The sequence below is a fragment of the Egretta garzetta genome, unplaced genomic scaffold (genome assembly GCF_000687185.1).
Source record: "Egretta garzetta isolate BGI_Z169 unplaced genomic scaffold, ASM68718v1 scaffold520, whole genome shotgun sequence".
NCBI lineage: Eukaryota > Metazoa > Chordata > Aves > Pelecaniformes > Ardeidae > Egretta > Egretta garzetta.
Genome location: NW_009258482.1, coordinates 364,822 through 379,085, shown reverse-complemented (window position 1 = coordinate 379,085; position 14,264 = coordinate 364,822). Strand labels below are relative to the sequence as shown.

Below are 14,264 nucleotides of genomic sequence, written 5' to 3'. Positions count from 1 at the left end.
ATGAATTCATGTGTTTAAGCTCATGTATCTTAGTTCCTTCCTTGCAGGAGTCGTTATCCTCATTTTACAGGAATGTTGTATTTTGTAACAATCTCTGCAAGTAAACTTCATTACTAGCTTTTTGTTTACACGTCAGTATTTAAACGTACGCGGTAGATGGAGTAAGGGAGCTGGAACTTGAGATATATGGAAAATTCTTGGTAAGTCACTGCAGGTGTCATTGTGGAATGAGGCAGTGCCGTTCTAAAATGCCTTCCAAGCAGGTACACGTGATGGGACCTCAACTCGGACTCCGTGCTGAATTGTACTGGTGCCTTTCTTGCCTTCTGATTATTTGGATTTGCTGTTTTAAGTCCAGGTATGGGGATGGAACAGCACTTCACAGTATAATCAATCTGTTAAACATCTGAACAACGCCACTTGAGGAGAAGCAGCTTCATGGAATTCTTGACTTGTTAATACTGTTTGCTTCCTTATGGCTTCCGAGACCTAAATGTGAAGATATTTAAAAAAAAAAAAACAAAAAAAAAAACCCAAAAGAAAAACTGTACTGCTTGTGTTCCAGCTATAAAGATTTGCGTCTGCAAGCAGCCAGTGCATAATAGCAAGGTAACGGACTTCTCTCTGTTGGAGGGGAGTAAAGTGGAACGAAAGAGATGTCAAGGTCTGCTTCTGAAGGTGGTTAATTTTTTAATTATAGGCGACAAGAATATAGCGGAGGGGCAGAAGGTCCCGGTTCCTGTGTAGGTGCAGCAGCCTGGCGTATGGGGAACAGGCCGTTCCCAACACCTCTGTCTCCTTGAGTATTTGATATTTTTTTTTTTTTTTTTTTTTTTTTTAAATATTGCCTCCAAGTGCTCTTAAAGAGTTTCTGGTAGCAATATTGACTCTTGTCCTGGTTTACTCCAGAATTAGCATGTAGGTGTTACCTTCTGATTTTAACGTAAATCTGTGAAAAATTGAGGGGGTTTCAAGTGAGGCTGGTAGTGAGGGGAAAGTTCTGGTGCGCTAGAAGGCGGTAGGCTTGGCCTAGATTTACTATACATCTTTGACGTGGATTGATGCACAAGGGAAGCTTGCATGCTTCCAACTCGTCTGCCGCTTTGAAGGGGAACGGGAACACTTCAAAAAGAATTTCAAGTTGGGAAAGTGCCCTTCACTCTTGCCATTCTGAATCTTGTAATTCTGAACATTGTTGTTCATCCCTGAACTGGCTGGTGGCCACGGGCGGAATATGGGGCAGCCGGTTGGGAATACTGGCCAGGCAGTTGCAGACAGGGAAGCAGCAGTGCAGCGTGAGGATCCCCCGTTTCTGCAAAGGGAAGAATTCCCGGTCTGTGGCCTTTCCCAGAGAAGAGGTCAGGCTGGATAACGATGGCCTTCCATTGTTTGGGGGGGATTACACCCGTTATTGGGGGGGGATGTTAGCCCTGGGCTGGATTTGTCACCAAAACGAATATCCAGCCGAGTCCCCCATATCAGCTAGTCAGTGTTGATTTGCATAAACAAATATCCCTGCAACGCTGAGCCTTGCTGCGATGGCTCATCTGTTCGTGACGTGTGACGACATTTGAAAGCACAACAAATGCAGGCATCTAGAATAGAAGTATGTAGGTCATGCTAAAGAAGCTGCCGTCTCGCAGGATTGTCATCTGCTTCGTCAAGAATAGATTAATTGGTAGGAGATGATCAGGCAAGAGTGCTGCTGCTGCTGTCCCGCGTTTTCCCTTTAACGTTACCGACTCTGGAATTTCTGTCCCTATGTTGTTAGTGCAATTCAGTCTGTGGAGAAAGTTTTATAAAGATGCTATAAAATCATATTCAAAAACTGAAGGTGAGGAAAGAGCCAGGGGGGTGGTTTGGAGGGACTGATAGGACTTGATCCATCTCTTGAAGAGGAAAGACAGTTTTTTAAAGCATCTCTAGTTTAATCTCTTGTGTTAAAAGCTGAAGGTAGGTTGATTGTTTGGATTTTGAGAATCTGCTGCATTCTGAAGAGTAAATGCTATGTGTAATTGAGTGCTTCGCTGGGATACGCACTGTCACACTAGCAAATATCACCCGTTAAGTGTCCAGCTTATCTTTCCTGTGGCCGTAATTACTTTTCTGGATACCTGCTTTACAAAAATGCCACTTTCCAGGATACTTCGGGTAGCGTGGATCCCTAGCAGGCAGAGATAACAGCTATGCCCCTGGCAGTTTCTCTGCTTGTTCCTTAGGAATGTCACTAAGAAAAACAGTTCTGTGTAGCTGCTGCTATCAAGGTGGCGTGGGTTGAGGCTGCTGGCCTCGAGATAAAGCAGTGAACGTTTCATGAGGGTACTAAGCCAAAGGATGCAGTGGGTTGCTTAGTGAATGGCAGACTGGTACAGCTCTCGGGGAGGGTCCTTCGGGAAAGGAAAATCAAATCATCATTTGTGGCCGGTGGAATTAAAGTAGTTAAACCACTCGTTACCATTGTCCTCCCATGCCTGGCTCGATCAAAACCAGGCTCTCAAACAGGACGCTTACCTTCGTGGATGTTTTCTCTTACCCAGTTGTTGTGGAACAGTCTTAGGCTATTAGAATTAACTAAGTGTACGCTTCCTGAGGTTTCACATAAGGGGTGTGTTACTGTATGTAGATGCAACTTCTGGTGCTCTGCAAATGCCGAGTTGTCACGACTTGAGACCTTGCAGAGCCGGAAGAGTGAGTTCGTGTTGCTGCTCTAGTTTGTGTGCTCTGCGCCAAAATCCTAGTGCAGAGAAGTTGAAACACCGAAATGCATGAATTCATTGGATTTCTGTTTTACTACTGCATAAATCCATAGTCTGCTCATAGAATCCTAGAATGGTTTGGATGGGAAGGGACCCCCAGAGCCCACCCAGCCCAACCCCCCTGCAGGAGCAGGGACACCTTGAACCACATCAGGTTGCTCACAGCCCCGGCCAACCTGGCCTGGAATGGTCCCAGGGATGGGGCCTCCACCCCCTCTCTGGGCAACCTGTTCCAGTTCATACTTTATGCACTTCATTATACTCCTGGTCACTGAATGTCAGAAATGTTGGAATTAAAGGTTTAGAAGAGGACAGCAAAGGCAGCCAAGAGGCCATTTCCATGTCGCCTGCTCTGTGATTCCTGATACCCACCGGTATATACAACACCAACACCACGGTGTTGGTCCCAGGGGGCTGCTGCCCATTCTCCTCGTGGCTGCCTCCAGCTGGTGGCTCTGAGAGTCCTGCACTGCCTCAATTCGTTTTTGGGGCCCCTTTGCTCACCCGTCCTGGCACTGGGCTGCTCTGTCTGAACAAGTTGTGTGGGTGCTCCCTTGCCTGCAGTTGAACAGGAGCCCTGAGTCACTGTAGCTTCGGAGACTGCAAGGCAACTCTCTCATGTCAGTTTGTCGTGAAGATTGTAGGCTTTCTTTTTTTGGTAAGCATTTATTTTAGGTCTGACCAGCGTGGTGGTAGCCTTTAGTTAAAATGGATGGGAATCTGCAACATGGCTTAACGTAGCCGCTAAAAGTTGTCTGCCATCTGTGTGCTGCGGGTACCCTGCGTCGTTTGTAACTTCCTTTGGTTCGCAGCAGTTTGTACCGAGTTACCTGAGGCGAACAGCAGCCGTCAGATTGCCTGGCCCCGTGTGTCCAGCTGGTGACAGGTACCCGTTTGCCACCTCTGTTCTCCATCCGCATCCGGCTGTCGTGTTCTGCTGAGCACCGCTGAACTTACATTTTTGGAAAGCAACTTCCAAGCTTTTTGCTGTGTTAGGTTATACAATTTTGGTTTTTAATCCTCTTTGTTCCTAAAACTACCTTGAGGGCAGAACAGCACCTCGGTCACTGACTGATGGTTGCTACCTGGTACAGTTTTCTTCTCCTTTTGTCCATCTTCTCCCACCTCTTCCCCTTTGCTGACCAGAACAGGCAGGTTCAGAAACATCTTGTTAGTTTTTGAAAAAAGTTGTATTAATCTATTCATTATTACCTTTATTATTAATTTTCTTCTCTATAGGTGCCTGATTTTTGCTTTGTTTTACAGCAGCATTTGCTTGTAGTGGATAATGTCCCAGAAAAATGAGACAAAAGGAAGAGTCTTGCTGGAGAGCACAGCTTGCTCCATGCGCCAGTCTCGAGCTGTTGTCTTAGCTAGTTTTATTGAAATGAAGATGATAAAATGGACTTGGGACACGTAGGTAACTCGCCCCGTTTTTTTGTAAGGGGAGGAACTGGTGCTGGGGTTGCAGTTGTAGCTGTGCTAGCTAGCCAGAACTTGTGTGTCTGTCTGTGTAGAGCTTTGCTTCTGGCCACGCAGCTCCGTGCTTTCCCCCAGCTTTTCCCCAGCTGCGGGTGGAGGACACAGCACGGGCAATCACTGGGGCAAAACTTGAGGTATCTGGCTACAAAAATGCTCCGAGGGCTGGAGCACCTCTCCTATGAGGACAGGCTGAGAGAGTTGGGCTTGTTCAGTCTGGAGAAAAGAAGGCTACGGGGAGACCTGATTGCGGCCTTCCAGTACCTAAAGGGGGCCTATAGGAAAGATGGGGAACGTCTTTTTAGTAGGGCCAGCTGTGTTAGGACAAGGGGAAATGGTTTTAAACTAGAACAGGGTAGGTTCAGGCTAGAGGTAAGGAAGAAATTTTTTACAATGAGGGTGGTAAAACACTGGAACAGGTTGCCCAGAGAGGTAGTGGAGGCCCCATCCCTGGGAACATTCAAGGCCAGGTTGGATGGGGCTGTGAGCAACCTGATCTAGTTAGCAGTGTCCCTGCTCACTGCAGGGGGGTTGGACTAGATGACCACTAGTGGTCCCTTCCAACCCTAAACATTCTATGATTCTATGATTCTATGATTCTGAAATGAGCCACCTAAAGATAGTCCAGACCTGAGGCCTGCGTAGCCCACACGGGCTCTCTGACCCCATCGTGCATCCTGCGGTAGGTTAGTGGTGTGGCGGCTGACCCGGGACCGGCTGCGGCTCTCCGGGAGAGCTACGAGAGAGGTCGGCAGGGCTGGGACACGAAGGGGGCCCTGAGGACTTGGGTGATTTTTGCAGAACGTGCATTCAGCCATCTTTGCTTTCACCTTTCCAAACCAAAAGGGAAGCTGTTTGTTTCATGTGGAAGTTCGTGTTAAACAGTGCTATTTTTTCTGTTTCTTCAAAGAATTCACTGCCACGCCGAAGTGTAGAGAAGATACACGTAGGTACTGATAGGCGTGCACGCTGGAGGTCTGTCTGTGTGTATGTATGTGTACACATAAAGAGAAGAAAACCGGCAGATAAGCGTGCATGTCAAGTGAGCTTTCTCCTGAAGGAGGAAGACTAGCTCTCCTATTTACTTAGTTACTACCTTGTTTACTCATGAGATTAAATGTATTTGAAAGCTGAAGAGCAGGGTAGATTCAGTACCATAAAATCAAAAGGTGTGGAGCTGCCATGATAACTACTGCACATCCTCCTACAAAAGCATGAGCAAAATTAGTGTTGCCCGCTAAGCTTAGACTAAGGGCACTGTGTCTTTGCGTCTTGTCAGACCCTAAAGCATCGATAGGCTTCTCGTTTGGATTTGATTGTGCGGGTTTTGTTGCTGGTCATGCTGCCTTTCCCTCTTCCTGCTCTGTTCCTCCCCAAGTAGCTGACCATGCTACGCGTGGTCAGAGCTAAAGACAAGGAGGAGTTCAAGTGCAATGTAATCCCTCACCCCTGGTGAATAAATGTCTTGTTAGAGAAAGTAGTTACAACCTAAAGTATCCGTTCCTTACCTGGATCTACAGTTCCTCGATACTGCCTAAAAGAAGCCAAGTAGCCCAGGTTTTCAGGTTCCCTCCATTGTCTCAGTCTCTCTGATAATCTCATTCAGACTTGCTCTAGTGAGCAAGAGTTCGAGACTTCATCTAGTGACTCCTTCTATTGTTTTGTGACAATTTTATCTGGAGAAAGACGACGCCACGGAGATCCACCTGTTAGAGCGGTCCACGTGAGATCTAAGTGATAGAGGGGGATAATTTTATCTGGAGAAAGACGACGCCACGGAGATCCTCCACGTGAGATCTAAGCGATAGAGGGGGATAGCTGTGGGTTCCAGCTCCTTTTAGCCACCAGTGACTAGATTTTTCTCTCCTCTGCAGTGGAATGCCCTACTTTCTGCCAAAGGTAGCAAATCTGTATTTCAGAAAGAATTGCCATGACTATAGAAGCTTGTCCCAACTAGCCCAAAGCTTCCTCCCATTCCTTACCACGTCAGCTGAATTTTGGCACTCTCTGATAAAACTTAGGCTTTCACTTAAGCTCTTGCCGAAGGATGAGGCTGTGAGTAGCTTGAGTTTCTCTTCCAGAACCGTCTGAACGGCTGGTGAGTTTGCAGACTTGCAGAGCGTTCCTGAATACTCTGAGGAAGGTGTGAGTCTCACCAGGGGCGCTGTTGTGATGGATGCCTGCTCCGTTCCTGTCCCACCTGGGCAGGTGGAAGGAGGCATCCCAGGGAGCTGTGGGGATGCTGCTCCCCCGGGGGCCTGGCAGCTGCCCCCCAGCAGCCCTCGCTGAGGGTGGGTGAGAACCGCAGCCCAACTGGTGGTGGGAGAAGCCCTGCTGCAGGCCAGGTGAGGCAAGAGACCGCCTGGGAAAAAGCCATCCTTGGGTTTCTCATAGAATATAGGTTATCTCATAGAATCACTTTGGTTGGAAAAGACCTTTGAGATCATCGAGTCCAACCTTTAACCTAACCCTGCCATCCCACCACTAAACCCTGTCCCTAAGCACCTCATCTCTCCTTCTTTTAAATCCCTCCAGGGATGGGGACTCAACCACCTCCCTGGGCAGCCCATTCCTTCCGAGGAATGGCAATTGAGGCTGTTACCGGATAATCTAATCTGTAAGTTTGTCAACTATAAATGCACTGCTTTTAAGAAGTTGCTGCAGTATCAAAACAAAGTTCAATATCAGTTTTGCTAAGAAGCAAGTTTGGTTTGTGGGTTTGGTTTTGGCTTTTTTTTTTCTTTTTCTTTAATATGATGCGGAGTTCAGGTCCTTTAAAACAGGTTTGTATACGTGTGCGTAATCTCTGCGTACTTGGCACGGGTCTCTGTAGAGCTGGAATCGGTGCCAGCGTGCCTAGGCACAAAACGATCACCTGGCATGGGGTTTGCTATCACTCCTCCCAAAGAAACTCTTCTGTCTGAATCCGGTGCTTCGAACACCTTCCATGCCAAGTGCAAAGTCCCAGAGCCCGGTGTGGGGTGCGATGCCTGGAAAACCCAGGCTTGAGGCTTTGCTCTGTGCTGAAGGTGTGAAGAAGGCAGAGAAACTTTAGAAATGCAATTCGTATAAAGCCTCTGACAAATAATATTTGTACTTAAAATGTTGAGTGTGGTTGGGAATGTTGTATATTCACACTGTGTAGGTATGAATACCTCGTAGAATAAATATTTTGAAAGACCTAAGTAGTAACTGAGATCACTGAGAGCTCAATTAAAACCAGAACTCTCATCTCTTGCCTGATACACCTGTGCTGGGCTTGCTTTGGAAGGAGAAAGTGTATTTACATCCGAAGCTTTCTTACAAAATATTCCATCTTAACTACTTCGTTGTTAATGATACGATTCTCTAAGGCCATTCTATGAGTCTATAACAAATGTTAATGTCTGCGTATTCTTAGTGAAATAACATTCTGAAGTATTACAGCTTGTCTGCAGGACTTACGTTGACTTTGGGGAGTTTGTAATTCTGGACTTGGTTTGTTTGGAAAGGCTGTTACTGGGAGGGGTCAGAGGAACCACCTCTTTATTAGTGGTGCGCCTGAGACATTAATAAACGTGATAAAGCAGTATCGGGATTAGGAGTTTGTTTCAGAAGTCATCTTCTGCATTAAGGTGTTAAGCTTAAGAAAGTGTTAAAATATTACAGATCTGTCTCAAGAGCTGAGGGATCTCATAATCAGGTAGTTCATAGAATCATAGAACCCCAGGTTGGAAGGGACCTCCAGGACCATCGGGTCCAGCCTCTCTGGGCAAGAGCCCAGCCAGACAAGATGGCCCAGCACCCTGTCCAGCTGAGCCTTGACAGTCTCCAATGTGGCGGAGTCAACCACATCCCTGGGGAGATTATTTGTCTAAAATGCTGTATAAAAAGACTAGAAAAAGCTCTGCAAAGGTCTCTGCCCCAAAGTTATTTTGTAGTTTTAAAAGCTTCCAGGCTTAGTTATTGCTGCCTCTTCCTGCTGTTGGTAAGCTTTCTTTTACTGCATTTTTGCTTTATATATAAAAACATTTTAGGGCTGTTTATGGGGCCCTGCTGCAAGCTGGAAAAATACCTGAAGGATACAGGTTTTCTCTGTGCTGCTGCGATGGGGTTCCTGCGCTAGCTGGGAGTCTTGTGGTTTTTACCCTGTGTTAATGTGCCCTAAGTCTTGAGGCTGGGTTCCTCCCGCCTTGTGAATCTGGAAGGTGTTCGTTCAAAGGAAGGCAGCAGATCCATTTCGTTCTGCCTGGTCGGTCTGTCTTTAGTGACACTGGAATTCTGAAAGGCAGTGAAGATCAGATTTACGTCGTTTTGTGGCTTGAAAGCACTGGCGAGGGCGCCAACCTTGCTTTAGTTGTCTGAAGTGGATTAGCGTGGGGGATGCTCCCGTGCACCTTCAGACCCTCGGCGAAAGTGCCGCAGCTCCGGCTGCGAACCTGCGCCCTCGCAGGCTGGGAGGGAGGCAGGCGAAGGGGGCTCCTCAGAAAATCTGAGCGTGGTGTTAATTTGAGCTTAGGCGCACCGCTAAAGTGTTCTTTAATAATTTAATTCTTCGGTACTTGCTTGTTGCCGGAGCCTGTAGCGCAGAGGTGGGCAGTTTGAGGACACGAGACCGGCGTGTGAATTTGTACACATTTGTTTTCCTTTCCTGAGTTGGAAATACATAGTGCTGTTCAAGTCTTATTTGCAAAGCAATTACTAACAAATGGAATACAAAATGTGCTTATTTATATGCTGCTTACATCTGTGGTTATGGTGATTTGACGTGCAGGTTGACTCTCGGGCTCCCAGCGCGGCGGCGTTGCCCCTCTCTTGCCCTACATTCCGCTTCCTACCGCCCCGCGTCCTCACCGAGCTGAATGGTGTCTTTGTTCGGAAAGAATGCAAACAAAATTCGTGCTCTCTGAAAAGGGCTAGCTCATCATTTGTAGCTCTGAAATGGACGGGAAAATAACTTCCCTTCCCCCTCCCTGTTTTACTGCTGGCTTTCTGTGGTTCACTCTTCAAGAACAGTTGGTTTGTGATTTAGCAACAGAAGAGTGATCTTTACAAAACCTTGGCAGGGGCTTGAGAAGGTGTAAAGTGATACAGAACTGTTTGGATGTGGTGATTATGGATTTAAAACACGCTGTTGTGCTGACGCAAGTCCTAGGCCTTCATTAATATGTTTTGTCCGAGAGCAATGGAAACTCAGAACCAACGAGCAAATACTTCTGCGTTCACCAAGACATTTGGATGTTTAAGCTTACACCAATAGAACTGGAATGCTTTGTTGGGAGTCGTTGACAATAACCTCTGCTGATGTAGGGACGGAAGAGCTGGACTTCAGTGGCCTGACGTACGAGTCTCCAGCTTCTGAACCCCCCCTTGGCCTGCAGGTTTACAGTCACTGGCCAGAAGTGGCTTTTGATATTTGTCTAAGGGTGGATCTTGTTTGCACATACGTGAGATCCGCCAGTGGTGCTTCTTAAGCCTCGATACTCGAAGACCAGTAACCTAAAGAATCCATAAATAGCTTTTGTCTTTTTTTAAAGCCATGAGTTCAGTTTCTGGCCAGACCTGGGCTCATATGTTGCTGTAAGCAACTGGTACAAGGCTTGAAGTTGGAAGGAGACCCAGAAACCTGGGACGATCGGCCTGTAAGGAAGCTTTGCTGTTAAACTGTGAGAGCTGTACTGGGGCGTAACAAACATTTCCAGATTGTTATTCGCAAGTATGGAGTTACATTAAGTGTTTCGTAGGCTGGCAGTGTACGTCCAGGTTTTTCTGTGAATTCCAGTTTGCCCTGTTGAAGTTGATGAATATCTTTAACCGACACTTAATGAGGGAGTAATTTCATGCTCATCTTTAATTCATTAGCTCTGTCATTATCCTCCTGTGATAGTAATATGTCCGTCCTGCAGGCCATTCAATTTTTATGCCCGTTACCCTCTTAAACTCTTTCCTGAACTTAACGTTACTGGAAACTCCCCGTACCTGTAATCTCTTCCTCTGAAGCCTTTGTGTTTCTGCCGGCACCACGTCACTGGTGACTTCTTTGGAAAGGCCTAGAACTGCGTGGGCACTGGAGCCATGCAGAAGCCTGGTTTTCCCAGTCGGTTAAGACTACTTCGAAAGTATTTAGAGGCAAATAGTCATTGCTATTTATAGCAATCTTTCTGTTATGAGGGCTGAACTAGTATTATATTGTCAGTGGAATAGCAGCTGAGTATAACATGGGATTAGAGATTTATTTTATCCCCAAATACTGGAGTTAGCTAAATCCCTCTCAGTGCAGGGAAGAGTTAATTTCCTTGGCGGGGTTAATAACTTACTTTATCTTAACCAAGAAAAGTGGCTGTCAAACATCCTGCTTTATCTGGGTAGAACCTAAAAGTAAGCGTCACTGCGTAAAATACTTTTATTTATGATCTTTTGGGAACTGCTGTGTTGGTTCGTTTGATAGCGTTGCTGTGGGGCACTGCATCGTAGCAAACAACCTGCTACAAAATGTAGGGAAGGCTGGGCGTATTTGGGACAGTTTTGTGTGTTGGCTATTCATCGTTCAGTGGGTTTGTTTTTCAAACCACGCACATATGATACTACCTATAATATCGATCCATAAATTTAACTGAACAGGAGTGATGAAGTACTGCTGTGGCTAACTGGAAGAAAACGCAGCACTGACCTGAAACTGCTGTCTGAAGGCGCCGAGCTGACATCCTGGAATTGGTGGACTACCTTGGCCTTTAGCCACTGCACTGCTTTAAATCCTTAGAAATGGGGAATTTTGCCCCTTTACACTCTGGTTCATGTTTATGAAATACTGGGTAAGCGTAAGAGGCTCCGTGAGGAATTGCATTTGGTATTTATTTAAGGGTTATTCTCCGTTTTCCTTTTTGGCCGCATATGGTTGGGGTCCAACTAGCAAGTGCCGCCCCAGGCACGACACAGGCCTGTGGGGAGGGGGACTCTCCTCCCCCTGCCGCTAAAATTGTGTAGCCTTTCCCAGAGAGGCTCTGGAATCCTGATTTTTACGTGAAAAGATTTTACAAATTTAATATTGCAACGTTAAAATGAAGCAGCATGTGTAGTACATAGAGCTAAAAGGAGTTGGACTTGGTGGAGCTTAAAGCAGACTTCCCACGTAGACTTCTTACGTAATAGCGTGTTTCATAAATTCTGTTTAATCTTACTTGGTATAAAATGACCTTGTAGATTTAGGAGGGAAGTTTGTGATCGCAGCTGCTGCCTTTTCAAAAGTCTTGATACAAACAGATTTTTGAAAAGCGTGAAAAATTATCAGCGGTGTTTCTCCGATTTGAATTGGAAGTCAGAACTCTGGCATCTAATTAGTGTCAGAGCGTTTTGAGGAGATGGCTTGTAGTGTTCCTGCTCCACTGGATGTACTCTGTGCTAATAATTCTTGCAGAAAATTTTGTGAAGAGGAGGTTGAAACAAGACGTGGTCCTCAAGCCTCTTCTGCTCTGGAGGAGCTGGGGGGGGGTCCTCATCCTGGCTTGTCTTGCACGGCATCCCTGTTGGTCTGAGCCCATCTCTTCGGGGAAGAGCCATTAGTTTGTACACACTGCACGAATGAGGTTTCACCAAGGTCTTGCACAACGATATTCTTCTTTCCCTGCCTTGGACGGGAATTTCTTGCCAGGTGCCTGCAAGGTCATATTTGCCTGTTCTAGGGTTGCCTCTCCATTGGATTATAGTTAATCCATGGAAGTAAAACAGTAATGTCTCAGCCTTTGGTCTGCTGGCTTTGTCGTGTGAAAACAGCTGCTGGCTCACAGGAGAAATTCGTAGGTAACAGGCATGTAACGTTGCATCTTGTACTGCTGATACCCATCCCTTGTCTTTATTCTGTCTTCAAGATTATTTAGACTGGATCTAAGGAAGAAATTCTTGACACTGAGGGTGGTGAGACCCTGGCAGGGGTTGCCCAGAGAGGGGGTGGAGGCCCCATCCCTGGGAACATTCCAGGCCAGGTTGGCCGGGGCTGTGAGCAACCTGATGTGGTTCAAGGTGTCCCTGCTCCTGCGGGGGGGTTGGGCTGGGTGACCTCTAGGGGTCCCTTCCCACCCAAACCATTCTGTGATTCTGTGATTCTCAGTTTCTTATTTTAATCGTCCTTTGCACAGTGCCTTCCACTTTGTGAGCAGCAAACTTCCTATAGCGCAATTTATTACACCAGAATTAATAATGGAAATATTAAATACTGGTTTCAGTATTGGTCTTGGCTAAGGATCTGTCTTCAGTTGGCTAGTTTCTTCTTTCCTAGGTCTTGTCAGGACAGCTCTCCTTCGTCTCCTCTTCAAGCAGTCCTTGCAAATCTCATCGTTAACTAACTTCCTTGCGGTACCGTTCCAGCTTTGCCACAAATTAACGCATGAATTATTTTGTATTAGTTGGTATTAAAAGTAAAAACCTTACTCGTGCTCTTTCAAGATGGTCTCTGCTTACTCTGAGTTTTGAGAGCCGTGGTTACGCACTTCTGACAAGTCGTGACTTTGCTTGCACCACGTCAGAGGTGGGAGCAGGGATGATGGACCCGGACGAAGAGACGTGGCCATCGGGTGCCAGCTTCGGCTGGTAACTTCCCTTTTATTGCTGGTTGAAAACTTCGTGTTGCTTAAACCCTTCTGTTTGCACTGTTGAAGCTGGAGGTTGACTGTCTACAAACCATGCGCGTGTGCGTTTAGCTCAAGGGGCAGTTTAGGGTTTCTGCTGCTTGTTTCAGTGGTGTAAAAAAGTGAGATGACTGCTTTTAACAGGCGGGAGTCTTGGCCCGTGCTCTGGTGTAGGCTCTCGCACAGACTGGTTTGAGTTACACTAAACAGGGAACAAGCATTCGTATTTCTGTAGTTAATGTTATGCTTGCAGGTAGGTTACTCAAACGAGATCAATGGAAAGGAGAATCTTGGGGGAAAAGAGACTTTTTTTTTTTTTTTTTTTTTTTTGGAGGGGCTTCTGAAATGGTAGTATCACAAGGATTAGGTATAAGAGTAAAAAAATAAATAAAGGTAAAAAATTCACCGTGGTGTTTCACATAATTTTTCAGCATATGCAAAATATTGTAGTTGAATCATTTTGGGGGAAGGAATCTTTTTAAAAAAGAAGAAAGCTTGCTGTTTTGTTTAGGATGTTTAAATTTATACCCAAACTCCCCAATTCCTTCTTTTCGGAAGTTCTTCAGAAAAATTGCAAAAACCTGATATTTTTCATTCTTAAAAATAAGCGAGAAACTTAAAAGCCTTTACAAGCCAGATCAGCTTAACGGGGTTAGCTGAGGGTGTCCGGTGAGTGACTGAGGGTTCGCGTTGGCAGCCGTGCTCCTCTTGCTCTCCAGCTTACTCAGACACATCCCTGGCTTACCTGGCGATGGGGTAAAAGGAGAAAAAAGCTGCTGTTCTGCAGGAATTCTGAGTTGATGTGGAATTGCTTTTGTTTTATTTATTTTTTTGTAAATAAATACTAAGTACTTGTTTATGTGTTTGTTTATTTTAGGGATAGACTTCAAGATTAAGACTGTTGAATTACAAGGAAAGAAGATCAAGCTACAGATATGGTGAGTAATATACCCAAGAAGCCGCGGGCTGGCATCCTTCTGGATGGCTTCTTTCAGAAGCAGGCTTTCAGGAGAAGAATTTACCCTTTCTGAGATTACATTCAGGTATCTAATTTTGTAACTGTGTTTTGTATTTTCAGTAGCGGTAAAGCTCCCTGTGCATTCCCCTAAATTATTTTCAAGAGTTGGGGAAGAGATCTGTGTGTTGCTTTTATACCCACTGTCACTGACTGCTCGCTTGGACAGGCTGTTGGCAAATCTCCTGTTGGGGAGGACAGCATCCTGGCAGTCTGTGATTTAGTGGGAAGTGTTTTAAAAGCTGGAATTTTTAAATTAGGAGTTGCCTCAAATCTATGACTATAAATTGACTAGTAGCCTTGCTTTGTGTCAGCAAGAAAGCGCAGTCCACGTCTGCACTTAGTTTGTACTTTTCCGTGGTGAACTGTGGAGGGTTTCTCAGCTGGCCGAAAACATGTTTTTTGTTGGAAAGT

The 14,264-nt window shown here is 45.8% G+C and overlaps 1 protein-coding gene across 1 annotated transcript in view; it reads left to right on the top strand.

The window, feature by feature from the left end:
* The window catches only part of RAB10 (RAB10, member RAS oncogene family), a 58,522-nt gene that overhangs the window by 23,081 nt on the left and 21,177 nt on the right, over nt 1-14,264 (top strand). Inside the window, exons 2-3 of the mRNA XM_035899673.1 lie at nt 6,801-6,852; nt 13,713-13,773. Coding sequence (XP_035755566.1) covers nt 6,801-6,852; nt 13,713-13,773 — 113 coding nt within the window. The remainder of the gene's footprint in view (nt 1-6,800; nt 6,853-13,712; nt 13,774-14,264) is intronic.